This window comes from Phoca vitulina, unplaced genomic scaffold, assembly GCF_004348235.1.
Source record: "Phoca vitulina isolate PV1807 unplaced genomic scaffold, GSC_HSeal_1.0 scaffold11, whole genome shotgun sequence".
NCBI classification, from domain to species: Eukaryota; Metazoa; Chordata; class Mammalia; order Carnivora; family Phocidae; genus Phoca; species Phoca vitulina.
The window spans coordinates 39,622,519-39,641,481 of NW_022589714.1; the positions used below are offsets into that span (position 1 = coordinate 39,622,519).

Sequence of the window (18,963 nt, forward strand, 5' to 3'; positions counted from 1 at the left end):
TCTGCTTCCGGTGCATAAAATGCTGAGACCACAGTATAAGATCCAGTGAGTGAGGCTGCATTTTCTCAGAGCCCTCACTACTCAGCTACTTTGAATAGGACTCTGGAGGCCGCTAGCCAGACTTTGTCTTTGGGTCCTGGTTGTAGGATGGGGAGGTAACCGGCCCTCCCATAGCACACCACACCCCAGACATTGTCCTCACTCACCCAGTGCTCCAGTCAGCCAGGCTAACCAATAGAGACTGTGTTGTAAATCCATATTGCTTATGAAGTAATGAAGGCTACTGTTGATCTTGGGTGCCAACATCTCTCTTTAAAAAGATGCTAAATCTACTATCAAGTTCCCTTAAAGGCGGGTGAGGGGTGCATTACTGATTGAGCCAAAGGTCTCTTACGAACCAAATGCAATTGCTTTTCTAGCTGAGAAGTCTTAGCATAGGCTAGAAATTCCTGGGGCATTCGGGGCTGGCAGGGACAAAGGTGGGGTTTGTCACTGGCCATGATTTTCCCTTACAGTTTCCATATTCTCGGGAAGGCGGGTCCTTCCATGCAGCAGGACTTCTACACTGTGGAGCACCTTGCTACTCAGCTCCTCAGCTCGGCCTTTGTCAACTTGAACAATATTCCTGACTACCGACTCAGACCCATGCTTCATATCCTTTCCAAAGTCCTTAGATAACCCAAAACCCAAAGGGCCGGAGGGTTGCAGACAGGAGCAGCTTTCAGGCACCAGAGGAGACAGAGCTGAGCAGGTGGAATAGATGGGATCATTTATCCAACTGTGTGATAACCACAGGAAGTGGACGAGAAGATTGGCGGAAATGCAGGAAAAACAGGAAGGCAGGCCAGCGGGGCTGGAAAGTGTTTTCCTTAGGGGTAAATCTTGACCATCCCACTTCTTGGAAATAGGAAAGATAAAGGTTTTTTTGGTTTTTTAATCTCTTTTCTACATCCTATCGGGTGCTTCTTCTCATACTTCATTCTCATTTGGACTCTCTTTTTTTTTTTTCTTTAAATGTTTTTGAGAGTATCTTTCTTCCCTGAAGTTATAAGGAGACTAGCAAAGGAGAGTGTTCCTCCTCTTTTTTTCCTTCTGGGCAAATAAGTGTCTGTAATGTGCAGCCTATAATGTGTATCCATTCCTGAGCAGCCCGGGGTTTTGGAAAAGAGATTGAAGATTTTTGTTTTTGTTTTTAAGATTTTACTGATTTATTAGAGAAAGAGAGCACAAGTGGAGGGGAGGGGCAGAGTGAGAGGGAGAAGCAGACTCCCTGCTGAGCAGGGAGCCCGATGCGGGACTCGATCCCAGGACCCTGAGATCATGACCTGAGCTGAAGGCAGACGCTTCACCGACTGAGCCACCCAGGCGCCCCGGAGTTTTGCCTATTAACATAGAATGTCCTTGGCATCTTGCAGGTCCTTTGGGGGTTGACTCTGCCCATGGGGATATCCTGCTACGTGGCAGGAGTGGGGTGCCTTAGAATGAGAGGGGTCTGTGCTCATGTGCTAAAACTTCTTAACCCGCCGCGCCATGGGTCTTTGTGAAGCCTCTGGTGCTCTTCTGTCCCCCGGAGCACTATGAAGCCCTGGTGTCTCCAATCCTTGGACCTCTTTTCACCTACCTCCACATGGTAAGAGATTGGTCAGAAAGGGGAGCAAAGAGGACCCTCAGGCAGGTTGGCCTCTCATGAGTCTTGCAAGTCAGGAGTTCCTGAAAGTGTTGTCTCCTGGCCCTGTTCAGAGGTCCGTGCAGCGGTCCCAACACAGCAGGCTTTGCTTGCTGCAGCGGATTGAGCACCCCCCAAGAACTAAACTGGTTCAGTTGCCCATGAAGACCTGCAGACTCCAGTTCTGCTCCTGACCTCCAGTTAACTGAGGAAAGGTGGTCAGGGGAGTGCCTTCCCTGGGTCTCTTTCCCTGACTGTAGGATTAAGCAAAAGGACCAGCTAGGTGGAGAACAGTGTCCAGAGAGACCTGGGAATTCTGGAGTATCTTTGATTCTTTCCAAGGATACCCTGTCCTCGTCATGGGCGTGGGAGAGGTTCTAGAAACCACATCTGCTGGTTTAACCTTGTGGGGCTTCCCAGGGCTCTGTCATTGAGACCTAGAATCCTCCTCGGCTCATTCTAATCATGAAGTGGACCTTAGATATTATCTGTTTCAACCTCCTCCCCACTATCAGCATTATTTCCCTTTTGTTTTCCCAGAGGCTTTCCCAGAAATGGCAAGTCATCAACCAGAGGAGCCTGCTGTGGTAAGGAGCATCTCATCTCTTGGTGGAAAACGCTGCCGTTCAGGGCTAGAAAGCAGCAGGTTATGGCCGTTCTCAGCCTAGATGGGAGCCTGCTTGTCTGTGACCGTTAGGCATACTCCGGTCAGGCCTTTATAGGGGGGATCTTCAGCTGCCTGAGGAGGGTGCTGAGACATCCTTACCCACTTTGGATTTTGATCCAGTACCTCTAGCCAACTGGATATAGTCAAATAATAACGTCTGCCTCAGTGGATCATTGTTGTCCCATTCCCAGCATTTGTGTGGAATGTAGACCAAAGGAAGCCAGGAGAAGGAAGTGAGCACAGAGGGTCTGGTTAGGGTCACTGTTTTCCTTGTCCTTCCCTCTTTTGCACTCCTGTGGAACTTGGCCCCCTGCTTTCCTGCAGTGGGGAAGATGACACCGCAGATGACAACCCAGAGTCTCAAGAGATGTTAGAAGAACAACTGGTGAGGATGTTAACCCGAGAAGTCATGGACCTAATCAGTAAGTGGCATGTGGGATGTAGGGGTAGTAGGGAAGACTTTTTCTGGAAAAAGAACTGGTTGCTCACCCAAACCCATTAAGGCATGTTTACAGCATTACTGACAGATCAATTAAGAAATAATTAACTAGGTAGAAGCCAGGTAGTCCTTAAATCAACTTAAGGACATTCTATGAATTGTAAACTGTATTGTGTTTGTATTTGTAAGACCAGAATATGCGGGAATGGTCTAAAATAGCAGGAGAAGTTTGGATTGATGGTAGGAGTAACTTCCTAGTTTTGTCAAAATAGGGGGAAAAAAAATTTTTTTTTTTTTTTAAAGATTTTATTTATTTATTTGAGAGAGAGAGAATGAGAGACAGAGAGCATGAGAGGGAGGAGGGTCAGAGGGAGAAGCAGACTCCCCGCCGAGCAGGGAGCCCGATGCGGGACTCGATCCCGGGACTCCAGGATCATGACCTGAGCCGAAGGCAGTTGCTTAACCAACTGAGCCACCCAGGCACCCCCCAAAATTTTTTTTTTTAAAGATTTTATTTATTTATTTGACAGAGACACAGAGAGAGAGGGAACACAAACAGGGAGAGTGGGAGAGGGAGAAGCAGGCTTCCCGCTGAGCAGGGAGCCCGATGTGGGACTCGATCCCAGGACCCTGGGGTCATGACCTGAGCCGGGCAGACGCTTAACGCCTAAGCCACCCAGGCGCCCCAAAATAGGGAAAATTTTTAAAACTTGGGCATGAAGGTGGCTAATTTTCTTTTTTCTTTTTCGGTCATTTCATTTGTTTGAGATCCGTAGCAGACCAAATCCGTATCAGCCATTCTCTCCTGGTCACCTACTCTCAGAAAATTCTGTCATTTCCCTCTAGTTAATTGAACTTAAAGGGGACCAGAGCAGTCTGGTCAAACCTTTATTTCTGCTGATGAAGGTGATTTTGTACCTGGACAGTGCCCCACTTTCCCCCATCTTCATCTGCCCTGAAGACCGTTTGGGATTTATTGGCCAGAGGTGGCTGTTATCTGGTGGCAGTAAGCCCAGTAACCCCACTTTCTTGCTTTAGCGGTGTGCTGTGTTTCAAAGAAAAGTGCTGACCATGGTACTGCACCCCCTACAGATGGAGATGGTAAGTGAGCCTGCTGTGTGGCCCTCCAGAGGTCTGCCGTTAGACTCCGAAATACTGTCCCTTCTGTATCCAGGTCAGCTCGTGTAGAAACGGTTTCCCCAGCAGTCTGCGCTAGGGGAGATGTCCGCCTGGTTTATCTCTTTGCTGGCCCTCTTGCTGTATTCCTCCAGCATACTCCCACCGGACTGCCTTTGCCCTTGCTGTTTCCTCCGCTAGAATAACTCTTCTCCCAACTGTATCCATGGCCTGTCCCCTTGCCTCATTCACATGTCACCTCTGAAAGGTCTTCCATGACCAACTTAGAAAAACTAGCCACTCCAGCCAGCCACTCTGTGTTCTTCCTTTGCTCTGTTTTTCTTCATAGCACTTAACACTGCCTGACATTGTTTTACTTCATGTATTCCCTGTTTCCCTAACTAGGATGTAAACTCCCATCAGGGAAGGGACTTCATCCTATTCCTGTTACATCCCCAGGAACTAAGTCAGTGCCTGCTGCAGTGGGGTCTTCAAATACTTCAACCACAAAAGATCCTCAGTGTTTGCAGCTTTTTGAGTAACTGTTCAGAGAATCTCCTGTTTCCCACTATTTTTCAAACTTCAGCCAGGTGCATCTCTAGACCTGCCATGGGCAGGGGCTTCTGCGCCTCTCAGGCAGCTGGGGGGCTGTCTCAGGACTGCTCATCTACCAGTCAACCTGGGGTACTCAGCTTTCCCTTACGTGGTGGCCTGCTCTTCTCTGTTCCGAAAAGATGGAGCTTAACATTCTGCTCTCTGCTTACAGATGAAGAGATGATGGCCACAGAGGTCGCCCCCTCCACCATGACGGAGCTTACAGACCTGGGCAAATGTCTAATGAAGCATGAGGTGGGTAGGGGGCGGGCAGGGGAGGTTTTTCTGCTTTCCAGGTATGGCGCCAGCTTCCACTTTTCTCAACCTGTGATGCCATCAAAGAATTCTTTTGGGTAATGCCACTTTATATGGGTTAAGTTCCTGGTTCCTAAAGCCCCCAGAAAACAGTGGGAGAGGTCAAGGTGTCTCCCATGCCGGCATGGGCAAAGGCTTTCAGAAAAACACACGGGCATGTTATGGTGTTCAGCCCCGCCCCCCCCAGCCTGAGCTTGGTCTCCTTACACATAGGTTTTCTCTTCTGTATGGATTGTTTTTTCTTCTTTTTGAGTACCTGATACACAGAGAGGGAATAAGCTCGTCTTCAGTAGCTGCTTTTATCATGTTCCTGTTTACCTATGAAAACTCTAGCTCCTCGTGCATAGGCCTACTCAGAAAATTGTGTTCATTTTCTCATTGTAATCCTTCATCCTTTCCCGCTAGGATGTTTGTACGGCGCTATTAATTACAGCCTTCAATTCCCTTGCCTGGAAGGATACTCTGTCCTGCCAGAGGACGACCACCCAGCTCTGCTGGCCTCTGCTCAAACAAGTATGGTTATTCACCCCTTCTCCTCACCCCTTACGAGAGGCTGGGGCCATGAGGATTCATTCGGTTGGAAGAATTGGGTTGCTGGGGCTCTCTGAGGGTACCCCTTTGGCCCTGAGCACAGCTGTGTCCCCAGGTGCTGTCAGGGACACTGCTCGCAGATGCTGTCACGTGGCTTTTCACCAGCGTGCTGAAGGGCTTACAGACGCACGGGCAGCATGACGGCTGCATGGCTTCCCTGGTGCACCTGGCCTTCCAGATCTACGAGGCACTGGTGAGTGAGACAGCAGGGAGGCCGGGTGCGCTGCAGCTTCAGCCCTCGGGGCCTGCTCCCGGGCAGTGGGGCCGTCATAAAAGTCGGCAGCTGGTGCCGCCTCGAGACATGGGTGTGGTGGGGGATGGGAAAGGTGGCAGGGCCCCGCCTGCGCCATGGCGTAGTTTTATATACCCCCACTCCACAGCGTCCCAGGTACCTGGAGATCAGAGCTGTGATGGAGCAGATCCCGGACATACAGAAGGACTCTCTGGACCAGTTTGACTGCAAGCTGTTGAACCCCTCTCTGCAGAAAGTGGCTGACAAGCGCCGGAAGGACCAATTCAAACGCCTCATTGCTGGCTGCATCGGGGTAGGTCCCGCGCCTCCCGTAATGCCTCCGCTAGTGCTCCCAACCGGCTGCACCCACCCTTGTGGTCTTCGTAGACCATGTGTCTGTGCAGACCAGAGACCAGCTGGAGTCATGCTCTTTCTTTTAATTTTTTTTAATAGATTTTATTTATTTGTCAGAGAGAGAGCACAGGCAGAGGGAGAGGGAGAAGCAGGCTCCCCATTGAGCAAGGAGCCCGATGTGTGGGACTCGATTCCGGGACCCTGGGATCATGACCTGAGCCGAAGGCAGATGCTGAACCGACTGAGCCACCCAGGTGTCCCAGTCATGATCTTTCAAACAACCCGCTACTCAGGGCCCAGCATCAATTCTTCTTATTTGTTTTCCACAGAAACCCTTGGGAGAGCAGTTCCGAAAAGAAGTTCACATTAAGAATCTTCCCTCACTTTTCAAAAAAACGAAGCCAATGCTGGAGACGGAGGTGCTGGACAACGAGGAGGGTGGCCTGGCCACCATCTTTGAACCCTGAATCAAACTTTTGGGCATTCTTCCTCGGCCTTTATTGTCATCTCTTCTTCCCCTTCGTAGCTAATCTCTAGGCCCCTCTCCACTGCCACCTCACTTTGCACCACTGTCAGCCTGGAGAGAGATCCAGGTCTGGAGCTGGAGAGAGGGGGCCCGGTGCAGGGCAGAAGTAACAATACCTGAGGTATCAAGAAAGGGAGTTCATGCTCACACCATTCCGTCTGGATCTCCCAGCTATCTCCCCTTCTACTTGGAGTTTCAACTTTTCCAAGAAAGAAAAGCTAGAGCAGACTGGCCCTACTCCCCAAGCCCTCCCGCCCCCATGTAGCCATACACCCGTGTAGAGCGGTAACTCGGGGTGCTAACACCCAACGCTGCGACTAGCCAGGCTTGCACAGGGGCTCGGTCCGCACTGCTTGCGCCAGAGAGTTCCTCCTGGGCCGCTGCAAGTCCCCCTGAGCCCCCTTACTGCTGGGCTGGCAGAGAACCTTCCCCGTCCCCCAGGGGCACGTCTGGGTCAGGTGCTGAGTGCTGAACTGAATGTGACCGGTTCCCTCTGTTTTGAGCAAGAATCTGGTCACCTGATGGGATCCCCGGTACAGGCTGCCGCCAAGCTCTGGACGCAGTGTCAAGTGTAGTACCATCAGGGACCACAGCTGGGCCAGGATCTGCAGTGCTTTCTGACATCCCCTTGGAGTTCACACGTATTCGCACGTATTCCGTGCAGTCCCTCAGCGCGGTTTCCCCAGCCCCGGGATCCACTCAGGCATAAGAGCCACGGTACCCTACCTAGTGTCGTGTGATGCCGTTGGCATCGGAGGAGAACGTAGACCAGCTAGGCTCTGTCTGTGATGAGCAGCTAGCAAAGCCACTGGTCTCTTCTCGGACTAGTTGGGTCCAGGTGCCTTCAAAAATCTCATGGTCTTTCAGGTCCCTGGTCACTCTCATGGACCATTTCCAAAAGAAAAGAACATATGCCTTCCTATCACAACCTGTATTGTGAGGCTTCACTCTGTTCTAGAGGTCACTGGATGGCCCTGTAAGCAGAGGGGACATGAATGCAGGACCCTAGCCTTGAGTCCCTGCTGGCCATAGACAGCCTTAATCTGTACGGAAAGCAGATAGAGCGTCTGCGTTCTGTAGGAGGAGGCCTGTCATCCATGCAGCCCATTGACACGAGGGTTTCTGGGGGGTACCGAGCAGAACAGCCTGGGCGCAAGCTACAGCTGTGAGCTGGTGGCACCCGGGCAGGGTTGGAGAGAGGCGAGCCTGCGGAAACAGGACTTGGGGTCCTGTGGAGCTGTTTCTGTGGCACAGATTTGCCCCATGCCCTCTTCCTGAGCGGTGCTTTGGGCCGCTTCCTGTCCACTGTGAAGGCCCCCTCCAAGTAGGTCTCCCTGCAAACCCGATGGCTGCCTACTCCTCCTCTCTGGTTGGGGCTGTGGAGGGCATAGTTGTATTTATTGTGCTGTAAGATTTTTAACATCCTGTGACTTCATGCTAGAGGTTTTCTATTGTTTATAGAACTTTTTGTAGAAACATTAACTCTAAAGCACATCTGCATGTCAGTAAAGATCTCAGTTTCATACAGAAAGGGCCCCATCTGCCTTTTTCAAACCAGTGACCTCTAGTGTCACTGCTCATGAGCATATCCTGCCAAGGGGACTGGACAGGAAGAGCTGTGACTGATGGACCAGCTTTCTCAAACAGTATGCCAGCCAGAAAAAGATTTCTGTTCCCGACAGACCTAGACCAGGCTGCCCATACCACTCTCCCGGCGTCCTCTGTGGCTGCTGGGCTGGACTCGGAGGGACTGTCCAAAGGGAATTGCTGCTGTTCCTTGTGGGACTTTTTTTTTTTTTAAGATCTTATTTTTAAGTAATCTCTACACCCAAGGTGGGGCTTGAATTTTACAATCCTGAGGTAAGTGTCACCTGCTCTACTGACTGAGCCAGCCAGGTACCCACCCTTGTGTGACACTTGATAGCAGGGTGACTTGATGGCTGCGGACCATCCTTTTTCCTCAGACACTCCCTCTGATGATCCAGGAAATGGTAAGTGGCACACAGTAGCTTTCTGTGGTCCAGCTGAGCCCCCAGAAACCACCTCAATTTGGCATTTCTCTTAAGGCTTCAGACGGACTTGGCCCTGACCTGCAGTGACACCTGAAGCCAGTGTTCCCAAGGGCTAAATAATGCCAAACCTCTTTTGAGGGGAGGCCCCGTACTTTTGGGGCTAAAACCCAGGAAGTAGTCTCTGACAAAAGGAGTTTTATTTTGGATGTGAATTTATTTACATGATGGCCTTAGGAAGGCACGAGGTGACGTTTTGTGGCACATTCAGCAAAATGTATTGACTGAAAATAAGGCTAGAATTGTCCCAGAAAACCCAGGACCTCCAGTCACACCAGACTCTGGGGCAGTCCTGTGAGGGCAGGTCCGGACCCGAAATCTTCAGCTTGGCTCAGGAGCAGCCCAGCCGTGCCGAGAAGTCCGGTGCAAACCTCAGTCCGTCTGAACTGCATCCAGTTCATCCAAGAAGCGCCGGCACTTCCCCATCAGTACCTTGATGGCTTCGCTCACTAGCACGGCTGGCGGCAGCACCCCTGTTGACTCGACAGAGACTGGCAAGCAGAGGGACCCCTGAGACCACGCGGGCCCGCACCGGCTCCCGGGCTACGTCCCTGCCTGCTTCCAACCGGGACTCCACGGAAGCTGCGGCGCCACCCACCTGCCTGCGCCCCCCTGCGCCCCCCCCGCAACCCGATACTCACAGATGTAGTGGTCGCGAACCCGAGCAAGTCGTACAAGCTTCTTCAGCTTCTCGTTCCGGAACACTTCCCTGCTGAAGGTATCTAGCCGGGGATTGGCAACTCTAGCCACCTTTTTACCTAATGAAAACAAACTATTCTCAGTACACGAGCCCCGAGCTTTTCTTTTTGCTGCCTTCATAGAAAAATATACTTTAGGTCCTGACCTGAATGCATCTGGCATCCCAGATGTCCTACCTTGGGCTTCTTGCACTTCAATGACCCCAGGTGAGAAGCACCGGCTCAGCTCCTCGGCTGCCTCCCCTTCCACAGGCTCAAGCAGGGTGATGTCCGGCAGAAGCCTGTAACTGGCTGTTGCCACAGGTGAAAACTTGGCATGATCTTTGCCTGGAGGGAAGACCAAAATCAGAGCCTGCGGGGCACCTTCACGTTAGACAAGCCCCTAAGAGCAGAGGCCCACTGGCTTTCTGCCTGTCAGGACCTCTCAGCTGAGCCCCTTAGTCACACCTCGCCCCAATGTAGTCACACTACCCTCCTGCCCCAGGCAGCCCGCAGGGTTCTTACCAATGCCCTTGACACAGTGCATGAGCAGGTCAATCTCCTGGCCAGGCCGCAGTTGGGCAATGAGAATATCATCGTGCACTGGTCTGATGGTGCCCTCTGGGAAGAGGTCAGCCTGATTCCCCAGGGGCACCCATGTCATGTGCCTGGTGTACACTGGAGAAAGCACATCAGGAAAACCTCAGTCCTTAAAACTAGCACCCAGCAAGGGGTGGGCCTTCTTGCTCACCCTACCACTACTCACCTTTGTGGTTCACATAGAGTTCGTTGGGGTCAGAGGAATCTTTAGCAGCATGGGGGTTCCGCGTGCACCTGACCTGAAGCCGAAACTGCAGGGTATCTATCTCTGTGCCTTCTTCATCTCCTGAACAAAAGATGGAAGTGGCAGCTCTTAAAGAACGACTGAATGTTTGGGCGCCAGGCACTACACTGCGTGCATTACTCTACATTGACCATTTAATCCTCTGGACAAATTTCAGAAAGCCAAGGTCAAGTGTTCACACAGATCCCAACAACTGATGTACCAAAACATTAGGAACTTGCTCACGGTCGTACAGTAGTCAATCCAGGATTTGAACAGAGGCCGCATGACTCTAGAATCAACTTCGGAAGAGAGCTGTTCCCATTTTGCCACAATTTCATTTTCTCAAACACTGACCTTGGTTCCGATACTCAAAAAGACGGGGATCAGCATGAATGGGAATGAGCCCCAAGCGATGAGCAAGGATCTCATCCTGAACAATGGATGTGTTGTTGTACACCAGGACCTTTTCCACAGCCATGGTTGGCACCTGCCCAAGAAAACAATCATTCAGCTACAGAGACCCTACAGACTCCCCATTTACTCCCACTTCCTGACATGGGGGGACCTCTTCCTTGATGAAAAGTTTATGAGGAATGAGCAGGAGGAATGCTCAGCAAAACTGCAAGAAAACCAAAGGAAAGGGGCAACTTGAGAATCCTCCAAGTAAGGTGATGACACAATTTCCCATGCAACTCCACCCTTGCCACTACGCCCACCGATAAATACCTCAGCTAATAAAATGCGTCGAAAAGCATTGGCAATGGCCGCATCAATTCCCACCATGTCGAACTCCAATGAGTTTTCATCCAGGTGCACCACATCCACACGGAAATTCTGCAGGGACAGAAAATGCACTGTGGAGTCAGTACTCCCCCCCTGGATACTCCCCCCCCCCAGTGTTCTCACCCAAGAACCTCCCTTTGGCCAGATGTCCCTCACAGAAGTTCCTTTCTCTCCCAATCCTTTATTATAATAGTTTCTTGAAAAGTCTCCCTGTTTTTATTCTCTATTCATTTAAAATCCTCTGTATTATGGCCTCCAGCCAGACCATCCAGAGACTGTTCCACTAGAGAACAGGCTTCCATACTGCTTCATCTAGTTGACACTACTCAATCCTTACCTTACTAGACTCCTCTGTTGCATTCGGCATTGATAGAATCCCTCCATTTTCAAAGTCTGCCTTGGTTTCTGAGCACTAATCTTCTGGTTCTCTTCCTCCTCCTGAATCCTAAATTCACTATCTTCTACCAACTCCATAAACGTCACTATTTCCGAGATTTTTGTCTCTCTCCAAAGTGACCTCAATCACATTCATGGTTTTAACATGTACTGAAAACTTCCAAATTTATCTCACTTCTGATCTCATTTCAAACACACGTTCTACTAGCCTGCTAGATACAGGAAACTTAGTGCAGCATCATTCCCCTTCCCCAGACCTATTTCTCATCAGTAAATGGCACCACCATCCATTAAAGCAGTTCCTCAAGCTAGGTCATTTTACACTCCCTCCTCACAGCCGACATTAAAGCAATGACCAAATTACCTTCTATCTCCCCTTTGCTCTATTTTCCTCATTATAATCTTAGTTCATGCCTTCAACCTCCGCTCCTGTATGCAATCCTGTCACAAATCTGAGTGCCCTATTTGATCTTTGATTCATTCTCTCCCAGCCATTACGGCTGCAAATCATTTCACATCTGCTTCAGAGCTCTTCAAAAGCTCCCTATCATAAGATGCACTTTGATCTTGCCTACCACTCATGCTAGCACTTTACATTCTAGCAATAATAAACTGCTAGGACATTCCCAAAACAGTTTACAAAGCCTTTATCATTTAGCTTCTAAGTCTTAGTTTCTCCTCCCCCCTCCCCTGTTCTCAAATTTTACTCATCGTTCAGGGCTCAATTCAGATGTCCTCTTCAGGAAGTAGATCTTCCAGACCGCTGCCCCGCTTTCCATTCTAGATTAAGTGCGTCTGCGGGATCACCCCACCCCTGATTGTCCTTATCGCTACGAACCACCTTTACCACATTATACTGAAATCATTTATGCGCGCTCTTCGACAAAATTAAACAGCTCGTTCGCCGAACAGAGCAAAAACCGTGTACACGGAACTCCGAACACGTTGCTCAATAAACGATTTATAAACCGAGCGAACCCCAAGGGCTGCTTCCACGACACAAGCTGCTAAGATCACAGGGTCCGTTCCTAATACCCTCTCCAGCCCCACCCACCTTCTCGAAGCGGTCTTGGTCCCAGGCATCATCATAGCCCGAATAGTTACCGGGAAAGTCGGTGGTATGAACCTAGAGCAAAAAGAGACGAGTCTGTCTGCGAAGGGGCAGGTAGGACAAGCCCGCCCCAACTCATCCCTGTTCCACTCTCTTTTCTCTTCCCGAGCTCAAGGCCACAGGCTTACATTGCGAACCCCGAACTCCCCTAGAACCACGCGGGTCCGCATTTCTTGCACCGCCCGGGCTGCCGCCATCTTCAACCCCTCCACGTGACTGGGTCAGCAAAACTGGCGCGTGCGTCCCAGCCGCCCTCTTCCGTCTCCGTGGCAACGCACCGCCTCCCGCATTCTTAAATATCGCGAGACTCTGTCCATCCTGCGTCCACGTCCCCAACTTCCGGAAGTCAGTTTTAGCCAAACATCCGGGTTTCTCCTTTTTGCGTTCCGGCTGAACCCACCTCTCTTTCTCGCCCCTAGACATCTCCGTCCCTCAGGCCCACGTCTCTCCCACTCCTCCTCCGCGCGGGGAACTAGCGCGGGCTTCAGCGACGGGAGCCTTCGAGGGACATGGCAACTACGGCGGCGCCGGCCGGCGGCGCCCGAAGCGGGGCTGGCCCGGAATGGGGAGGGTTCGAAGAAAACATCCAGGTAATCGCCCCCAAGGCTCCAGCTGCTAGCAGCCCCAGGGCTGGCAGCCGTCCTGAAGTGTCGTGGGGACTCTCCCTGGGAGCTTGGAAGTCTGCTCCATTTGCAACACTTGTTCTCTCCTTTGCATCTTGGTGTACACGAAAGGCTGTGGGACTAGTGCTGACCTGAAAGGTCCAGACTGGTACTGCAGCCAGAGGGCCTCTGTCTCTGGGCCCGCCTGCTCTTGCTTTCGAGACAAGTTTGTTGATCAGGGTCAGGCGTGGCGAGGGAGTGGGCGGTATTCACTGGCACTGGCTAAAACCATGCTGTGTGCACAGCCTTATTTGGGGGATGGAAAAGACAAAGGAAATGGGCACTTTTGCGGCCCTCTGAGGATTTGATAGGGAAGGTAGCAGAAAGATATATATGCAAGACAGGGATTAGGTTTCCTAGGCTAGAAAAGGGGAAAAGGCCAGACAACCAAGGGTTCTGAGAACAAGTGAGAGGAAGAGAGCGGCATGATCTATGCAGATTCCAAGCCATATCCCCGGCCGTGGAAGAAGAAAGTCCCAAAAGCTGGGAGGAATACAGGAGGACATACGGATGGAGCAGAAGGATCCTGCACTCTAGAAGCCATTTGTTTTCACAGGGTGGGGGCTCAGCTGTCATTGACATGGAGAACATGGATGATACCTCCGGCTCCAGCTTCGAGGATATGGGTGAGCTGCATCAGCGACTGCGGGAGGAAGAAGTAGACGCTGATGCAGCCGCTGCTGAAGAAGAGGATGGGGATTTCCTGGGCATGAAGGGCTTTAAGGGACAGCTGAGCCGGCAGGTGGCGGATCAGGTAAGCAAGATTGAATCCATAGTAGGTGGGAAAGTATACCTGGGCAGGCCCCAAGTGCTGGAGTTGGTGTTGAAGTTCACCCCACGTCGTCTAACCCAATAGAACTATGTAGAAGGCCAATAGAAAAAAGAGCAACAGGGACTGTAGCCAAGAATCTCTCTCACAGTACCTACCCACCCCACTTCCGTCTTCCTTACTCCAGATGTGGCAGGCAGGGAAGAGACAAGCCTCCAGGGCCTTCAGCTTGTACGCCAACATTGACATCCTGAGACCCTACTTTGATGTGGAGCCGGCCCAGGTGCGAAGCAGGTGAGAATCCTTCTCCTGATAGAAGCTGCCCTCCTCATACCTAGTCCTTCATCCAAACTACAACCAGCTACCAAGCCCTGAGGCTCCCCTTATCATTGCACCTGTCTCCCAGCTACACCATCACTCTTACCAGTCACAGAACAGGACATGGTGTTAACACATTGCCTTCCTCCTTCTCTTTATCTAGCAGACTACTCTTGTTCCCTCAACACGCAGCTCAAATGTCACCTTCTCTGTTCCCCATTCCTCAACCCCCATCCCCAGTTTGTTCTCTCCTGGTGATCCTAGAGAACTCTGTGCTTTCCTCTAACAGATGACACCTCAGCAGTGCTGTACTCTCTTATTCCTGGGGCTGGCTCCCCAGAGACCGCCTCAAAAACAAGCTCTGTTTTATTTTTTATATTCCCAGCACTGGAACAGTCTCCAAACCAGAGTATCAGTGCTTAGTTGTTGAATGACTTTTCGAGAAGTGGATCTGATTTTGGCTTGGTTCTTTGTTCATCCTTTAAGCAATGCTCATCAGACACCCAGTACCACTTAGCAGCTATTTATTGAGCATATGTTCTGTGCTGGGCACCGTAATGGTTCTGTCTCATGGAAGACAGAGGGTGAAGATAGATGGGAGCCTTGCCTTCCGGTGCCATTACAGTTCAGCACTCATTTGCTCTGAAGGGATCCACAGGAAGGACACCTGACCCAGAGTAGACTAGAGGGTGGGACAGGGCAGATTTCCCAGAGGAGGTAAGATCTAGCCAAAATCCAAGGTATGTTATTAGGAGCTGGCTACTTAAGAGAGTGGGGGAAAGTGACTTGTACTTTTATTCTTTCTGTGTGGAATTTTTATACCACTTCAAGGCTATTTTTCAAGAAAATGGTCAGCGGTGCTCTGAGGAGTGGTAAGCAGGAAGAGACAGGAGACACACTGGTTCCCTCAAGTAAGACCTTTCCCAGGGCTTCACCATCACAGCCCTGAATTCTGGGCATTCTCTGCTGAGGTTGGCTTGTCTTTTAAAGGGGAGCAGGTCAAATAGGTAAATCGTCAAGTGCTCTCCCAAGGCCCCAGGCAGGCTTTCTGAGTTCTCCGTGCATGTCAGCACGGTATCAGAAGGTCGTCCTTCCTGGAAGCATTTTTAGGGACAGGGAAGTGATTTCCTCATTCCTTGTCTGTCTTTACCCCCCTCTTCTCCCTTTACCATCCAGCATGTTCTCTGGAGTTAGAGATGAATAGGATTCAGGCCCTCCAGAACCTCATAGCCTAGTGCCGCCTTGGCTCTCATCTCTCCTCTCCTCTCCCAGGCTCCTGGAGTCCATGATCCCGATCAAGATGGTCAACTTCCCCCAGGTGAATACCCAAGGTAGCATGTCTGGAAGAGCCAGGGGAGGCATGAGGGCAGAGGGTGGGGCCACCAGGCAAAGCCTAGGAAGACATAAACAGAAGAGCCATTGTACCCTCCAGCCTGAATGAGTTGGTATGTTGACAGAAAATCGCAGGTGAACTCTATGGACCTCTCATGCTGGTCTTCACGCTGGTTGCCATTCTCCTCCATGGGATGAAGACATCTGACACCATTATCGTAAGCAGGACAAAGGACTTTGGGGGGTGGCTGAACTAAATCGAAAGCTGCCCAAGGAGAGGATGGTGGAGTGAGGTAGAAGCAGCCCCTGAGGAAAGCCCTGGGTGAGGCTGAGAGGCCTCCCAGGACTAAGCAGAGCGTTCACCCCACAGCGAGAGGGCACCCTGATGGGCACAGCCATTGGCACCTGCTTCGGCTACTGGCTGGGCGTCTCGTCCTTCATTTACTTCCTCGCCTACCTGTGCAACGCCCAGATCACCATGCTCCAGATGCTGGCACTGCTGGTAAGGAGTCCAGCAGGGTGGTGGGCAAGGGTAATCTTAAAAAAAGAGTAGCTAGGCCTTGGTCTGCGCCTCTCCTGGGGCCCCAGGGGCTGGAATGGGATGAGCTGGCCAGTGGATCATTTCTTTCTCAGGGTCCTCATGAGAGCTCAAAGGCCAGCCCAGCCTGAGTGATTTTAGTGATCTTCCTCTCCGCCCTTCTGTTTCCTAGGGCTATGGCCTCTTTGGGCACTGCATTGTCTTGTTCATCACCTACAACATCCACCTCCATGCCCTCTTCTACCTCTTCTGGTTGCTGGTGGGTGGGCTGTCTACCCTCCGCATGGTAAGCTGGGCAAGAGGGTTCCCAGGGGTGGGCTGGCCTCCTGGGGAGTTCGGGAAAACAGCCCGTGGCTTGGGCCGAACCCCACAGAGGGCTCTGAATGCTCGGGGCAGGAGCGTCTTCACACTGCTGCCTTCGGAGCTGGGCCCTCTGAGTTGTATTCCTGTGGCCCTAGGTGGCAGTGCTGGTGTCACGGACTGTGGGCCCCACACAGCGGCTGCTGCTCTGCGGCACCCTGGCCGCCCTGCACATGCTCTTCCTGCTCTATCTGCACTTCGCCTACCACAAGGTGGTAGAGGGTGAGTGACAGGAGGGCCTGGGTGTGGGGGACGGAAGCAGCCTCGGAGGGCAGCGCCAGGCCAACTGTCGCTCACCTCCCGTCCTCTTGCTTTCAGGGATCCTGGACACGCTGGAGGGCCCCGACATCCCGCCCATGCAGAGGGTCCCCCGAGACATCCCTGCTGCGCTCCCTGCTGCTAGGCTCCCTGCCGCCGTGCTCAATGCCACAGCCAAGGCTGTCGCGGTGACCCTGCAGTCACACTGACCCCACCTGAGACCCTTGGCCGGCCCCCATTTCCCCATCTCCGGAGCAGAGGAAGATTAAAGAACAGTACTGATGCCGTGTGTCTCTTTGATGGGGTCTGCAGCTGCCTCTGAGCTGTAGCCGCTTAAGCCAACTCCTTGTCGCCTGTGGGCCTTCTGGAGGGCGCAAGCCCTGGAACCTCTGGCCAGGACTGCAGGGCTCTGCAGCCGGTGCGGAAAGTGGCTCAGCTCCTCTGAGGCCCTCTCTCCACCTACTCCTTCCTCCCTCTTTATCCCCCCCACGTTGTCTTGCTAAATATAGACTTGGTAATTAAAATACTGATTGAAGTTTGGAACTGCAGCTGCCATTCCAGTGGTCCTCCTTGCCACCTTACCTCCTGTACACTTTCCTGTTCTCCTGTCACTGGCCGTAATGTCACGTGTTCTCTTCTTGATACCCTCATCCAGGCAGGACGAAGGTGGGACAGCCCAGACTACACTGACAGCAGAGACTGAGTATGGAACCTGTCCCTGGGGGCAGGGGACACCCGTCCCACGGAGTGGCGGGGAGGCCTCAAACACAGGAACCATAAGTCTGATGGAGGAGAGCACCCAGCTTGAGTGGGCTCAGCCTCACTCTGGGGACACCAATGGAACAATGACAGTTGGTCAAAAACGCCCAGATTCAGCCCCATGCCGTTACAAGGCCCTTACACCTGGGCCATTGCGCAGGGATAATTTTCCTGTGGGAGCTCACATTTGAAGCCAAACTTGCCTGTGTCCTGGTTATACTGGGGCCCAAGGAACAAAGTGGTCATCAGTTTTCTCTGTCCTTCCTCTCCAAGAGTGCTGTTCACTCTTAAATCCATTTACTCTGCTCCACTTAAGAAGTCAGGTGGTTAATGAAATAGAACTTTTGATCTCCCTTCACTACGCTTATGTTTTGTTGTTTTTTTTTATCCTCGTAAATCTGGGTCAGGATCTTTCCTCCTAGCAAAGGGCCTAAGAAAGACGTGCCCTTCATTTGTCCTGGTGATCCGATGTTATGTGAGGACCCCCCACCGTATCACCAGTGGACGAAGTGCGAACAGCACTACCCGAACCGTGCAGTGTACCCTTCCTGAAAGTTCCAGGCCCATTAACAACGGCCGCCACCACTGCAGGTCGCTGATCCTAGCACCCCCTTCATGGGGCTACCCCAGTGTCACACTGAGAGCCCCGAGGCATCTGCCGCCGGCACCTGGGGAAGGGGTGGCACCAGCACCCTGCCCCTACTTGCGTCTCACCTGCCCCAGGAACGCTTCGGGGTTCTTCCGCCCCGTGGCCCCTGGGACCTCCGCTGCGGGGCCGCCATCTTGCCGAGGGGCACGCGGGGACGTCCCCCTGGGCTGGACCTCCCCCCACGCCCCGCGCGCGCGCGCGCCGCGGCCCGCAGCACGGGGCTCCAAACCGGACGGGAGGCCGTGCGCGGGACGCAGGCGAGACAGCGAGGGTCTGGCCCTCCGGAAGAGGGAACGACGGGAGAATGGGCCGAAGCAGCCGGGAACAGTCTCAAATGCCATCTCCACGTGACGTGCCTCCATTCCCCCCGCCACACCCCCTGCTCGTCCCCGGCCTCGACCCACTACCTACTTTCCGAGTACCGTCTGGGCCCACGCCCAGGGGAAGAGCGGCCCCCACCGCTCCCGAACGCCGGCTGTGCGCAGACCCCCGAGCCGCGTGGCCTAGGCCGGGCAGGGGGCGGGGCGAGCGGCGGTGACGCGGCCGTTGCCATGGGAACCCGCCGCCCGCTCAGGCGCAGGAGCCGGAGCCCGAGCCGGAGCTGCCGCCCGCCGCCGGCTGTCCCGCTGCCCGCCCGCCCGTTTCGGGCTCTCCCTGCGGGGAGGTAGGGGAGCCGGGCTGGAGGAGGGGAGGGAGCAGATGCTGCCTCCGAGCCGAGACCGGTCCCGCACGTCCTGAGCCGAGGCCCCGCAGCCGCCGCCCCGACCGCGAGGAACGAGGACAAGCGCGGAAACAGCAGCGCCCGCCTGGCCCCGGACCGCGCGCCCCGGCCCCCCGCCCAGACACGGACGGCACGGTCCGCCCCGGCCCCAGCGCCGCGCGGTCTCAGCCCGGCCGGCGACCTCGGCGCCTCCGCAACCCCCGCCGGCTCCGGCCGGGGCCCCGACGCTCTTCGC

The 18,963-nt window shown here is 53.0% G+C and overlaps 3 protein-coding genes across 4 annotated transcripts in view; 2 read left to right on the forward strand and 1 right to left on the reverse strand.

Annotated features, from left to right (window-relative positions):
• The window catches only part of XPO5 (exportin 5), a 52,783-nt gene extending 44,553 nt beyond the window's left edge, over positions 1-8,230 (forward strand). The window contains exons 23-32 of one of the 2 annotated variants that reach the window (XM_032409757.1): positions 516-652; positions 1,533-1,630; positions 2,207-2,253; positions 2,658-2,755; positions 3,811-3,873; positions 4,655-4,737; positions 5,203-5,310; positions 5,444-5,581; positions 5,769-5,933; positions 6,304-8,230. In XM_032409757.1, the coding sequence (XP_032265648.1) occupies positions 516-652; positions 1,533-1,630; positions 2,207-2,253; positions 2,658-2,755; positions 3,811-3,873; positions 4,655-4,737; positions 5,203-5,310; positions 5,444-5,581; positions 5,769-5,933; positions 6,304-6,441 (1,075 nt within the window). In that variant the 3' untranslated portion in view covers positions 6,442-8,230. The remainder of the gene's footprint in view (positions 1-515; positions 653-1,532; positions 1,631-2,206; positions 2,254-2,657; positions 2,756-3,810; positions 3,874-4,654; positions 4,738-5,202; positions 5,311-5,443; positions 5,582-5,768; positions 5,934-6,303) is intronic. The other variant, XM_032409758.1, reaches the window with a different exon arrangement.
• A 478-nt stretch (positions 8,231-8,708) lies between these two features.
• On the reverse strand, positions 8,709-12,636 carry POLR1C (RNA polymerase I and III subunit C). Its single transcript, XM_032409760.1, has 9 exons — positions 12,491-12,636; positions 12,306-12,377; positions 10,799-10,906; positions 10,427-10,559; positions 10,013-10,132; positions 9,772-9,924; positions 9,445-9,594; positions 9,211-9,327; positions 8,709-9,060 (listed from the first exon to the last, which is right to left on the reverse strand). Exons 1-9 carry the CDS (start codon positions 12,557-12,559, stop codon positions 8,942-8,944), a joined length of 1,041 nt encoding a protein of 346 aa, XP_032265651.1. The 5' UTR covers positions 12,560-12,636; the 3' UTR covers positions 8,709-8,941.
• A 71-nt stretch (positions 12,637-12,707) lies between these two features.
• YIPF3 (Yip1 domain family member 3) lies at positions 12,708-17,142 on the forward strand. The gene is made up of 9 exons (XM_032409759.1): positions 12,708-12,952; positions 13,581-13,778; positions 13,981-14,087; positions 15,384-15,429; positions 15,569-15,661; positions 15,814-15,945; positions 16,154-16,267; positions 16,440-16,563; positions 16,660-17,142. The coding sequence occupies exons 1-9, from the start codon at positions 12,872-12,874 to the stop codon at positions 16,806-16,808; spliced, it is 1,044 nt and encodes a 347-aa protein (XP_032265650.1). The 5' UTR covers positions 12,708-12,871; the 3' UTR covers positions 16,809-17,142.
• Positions 17,143-18,963: the final 1,821 nt, after the last annotated feature.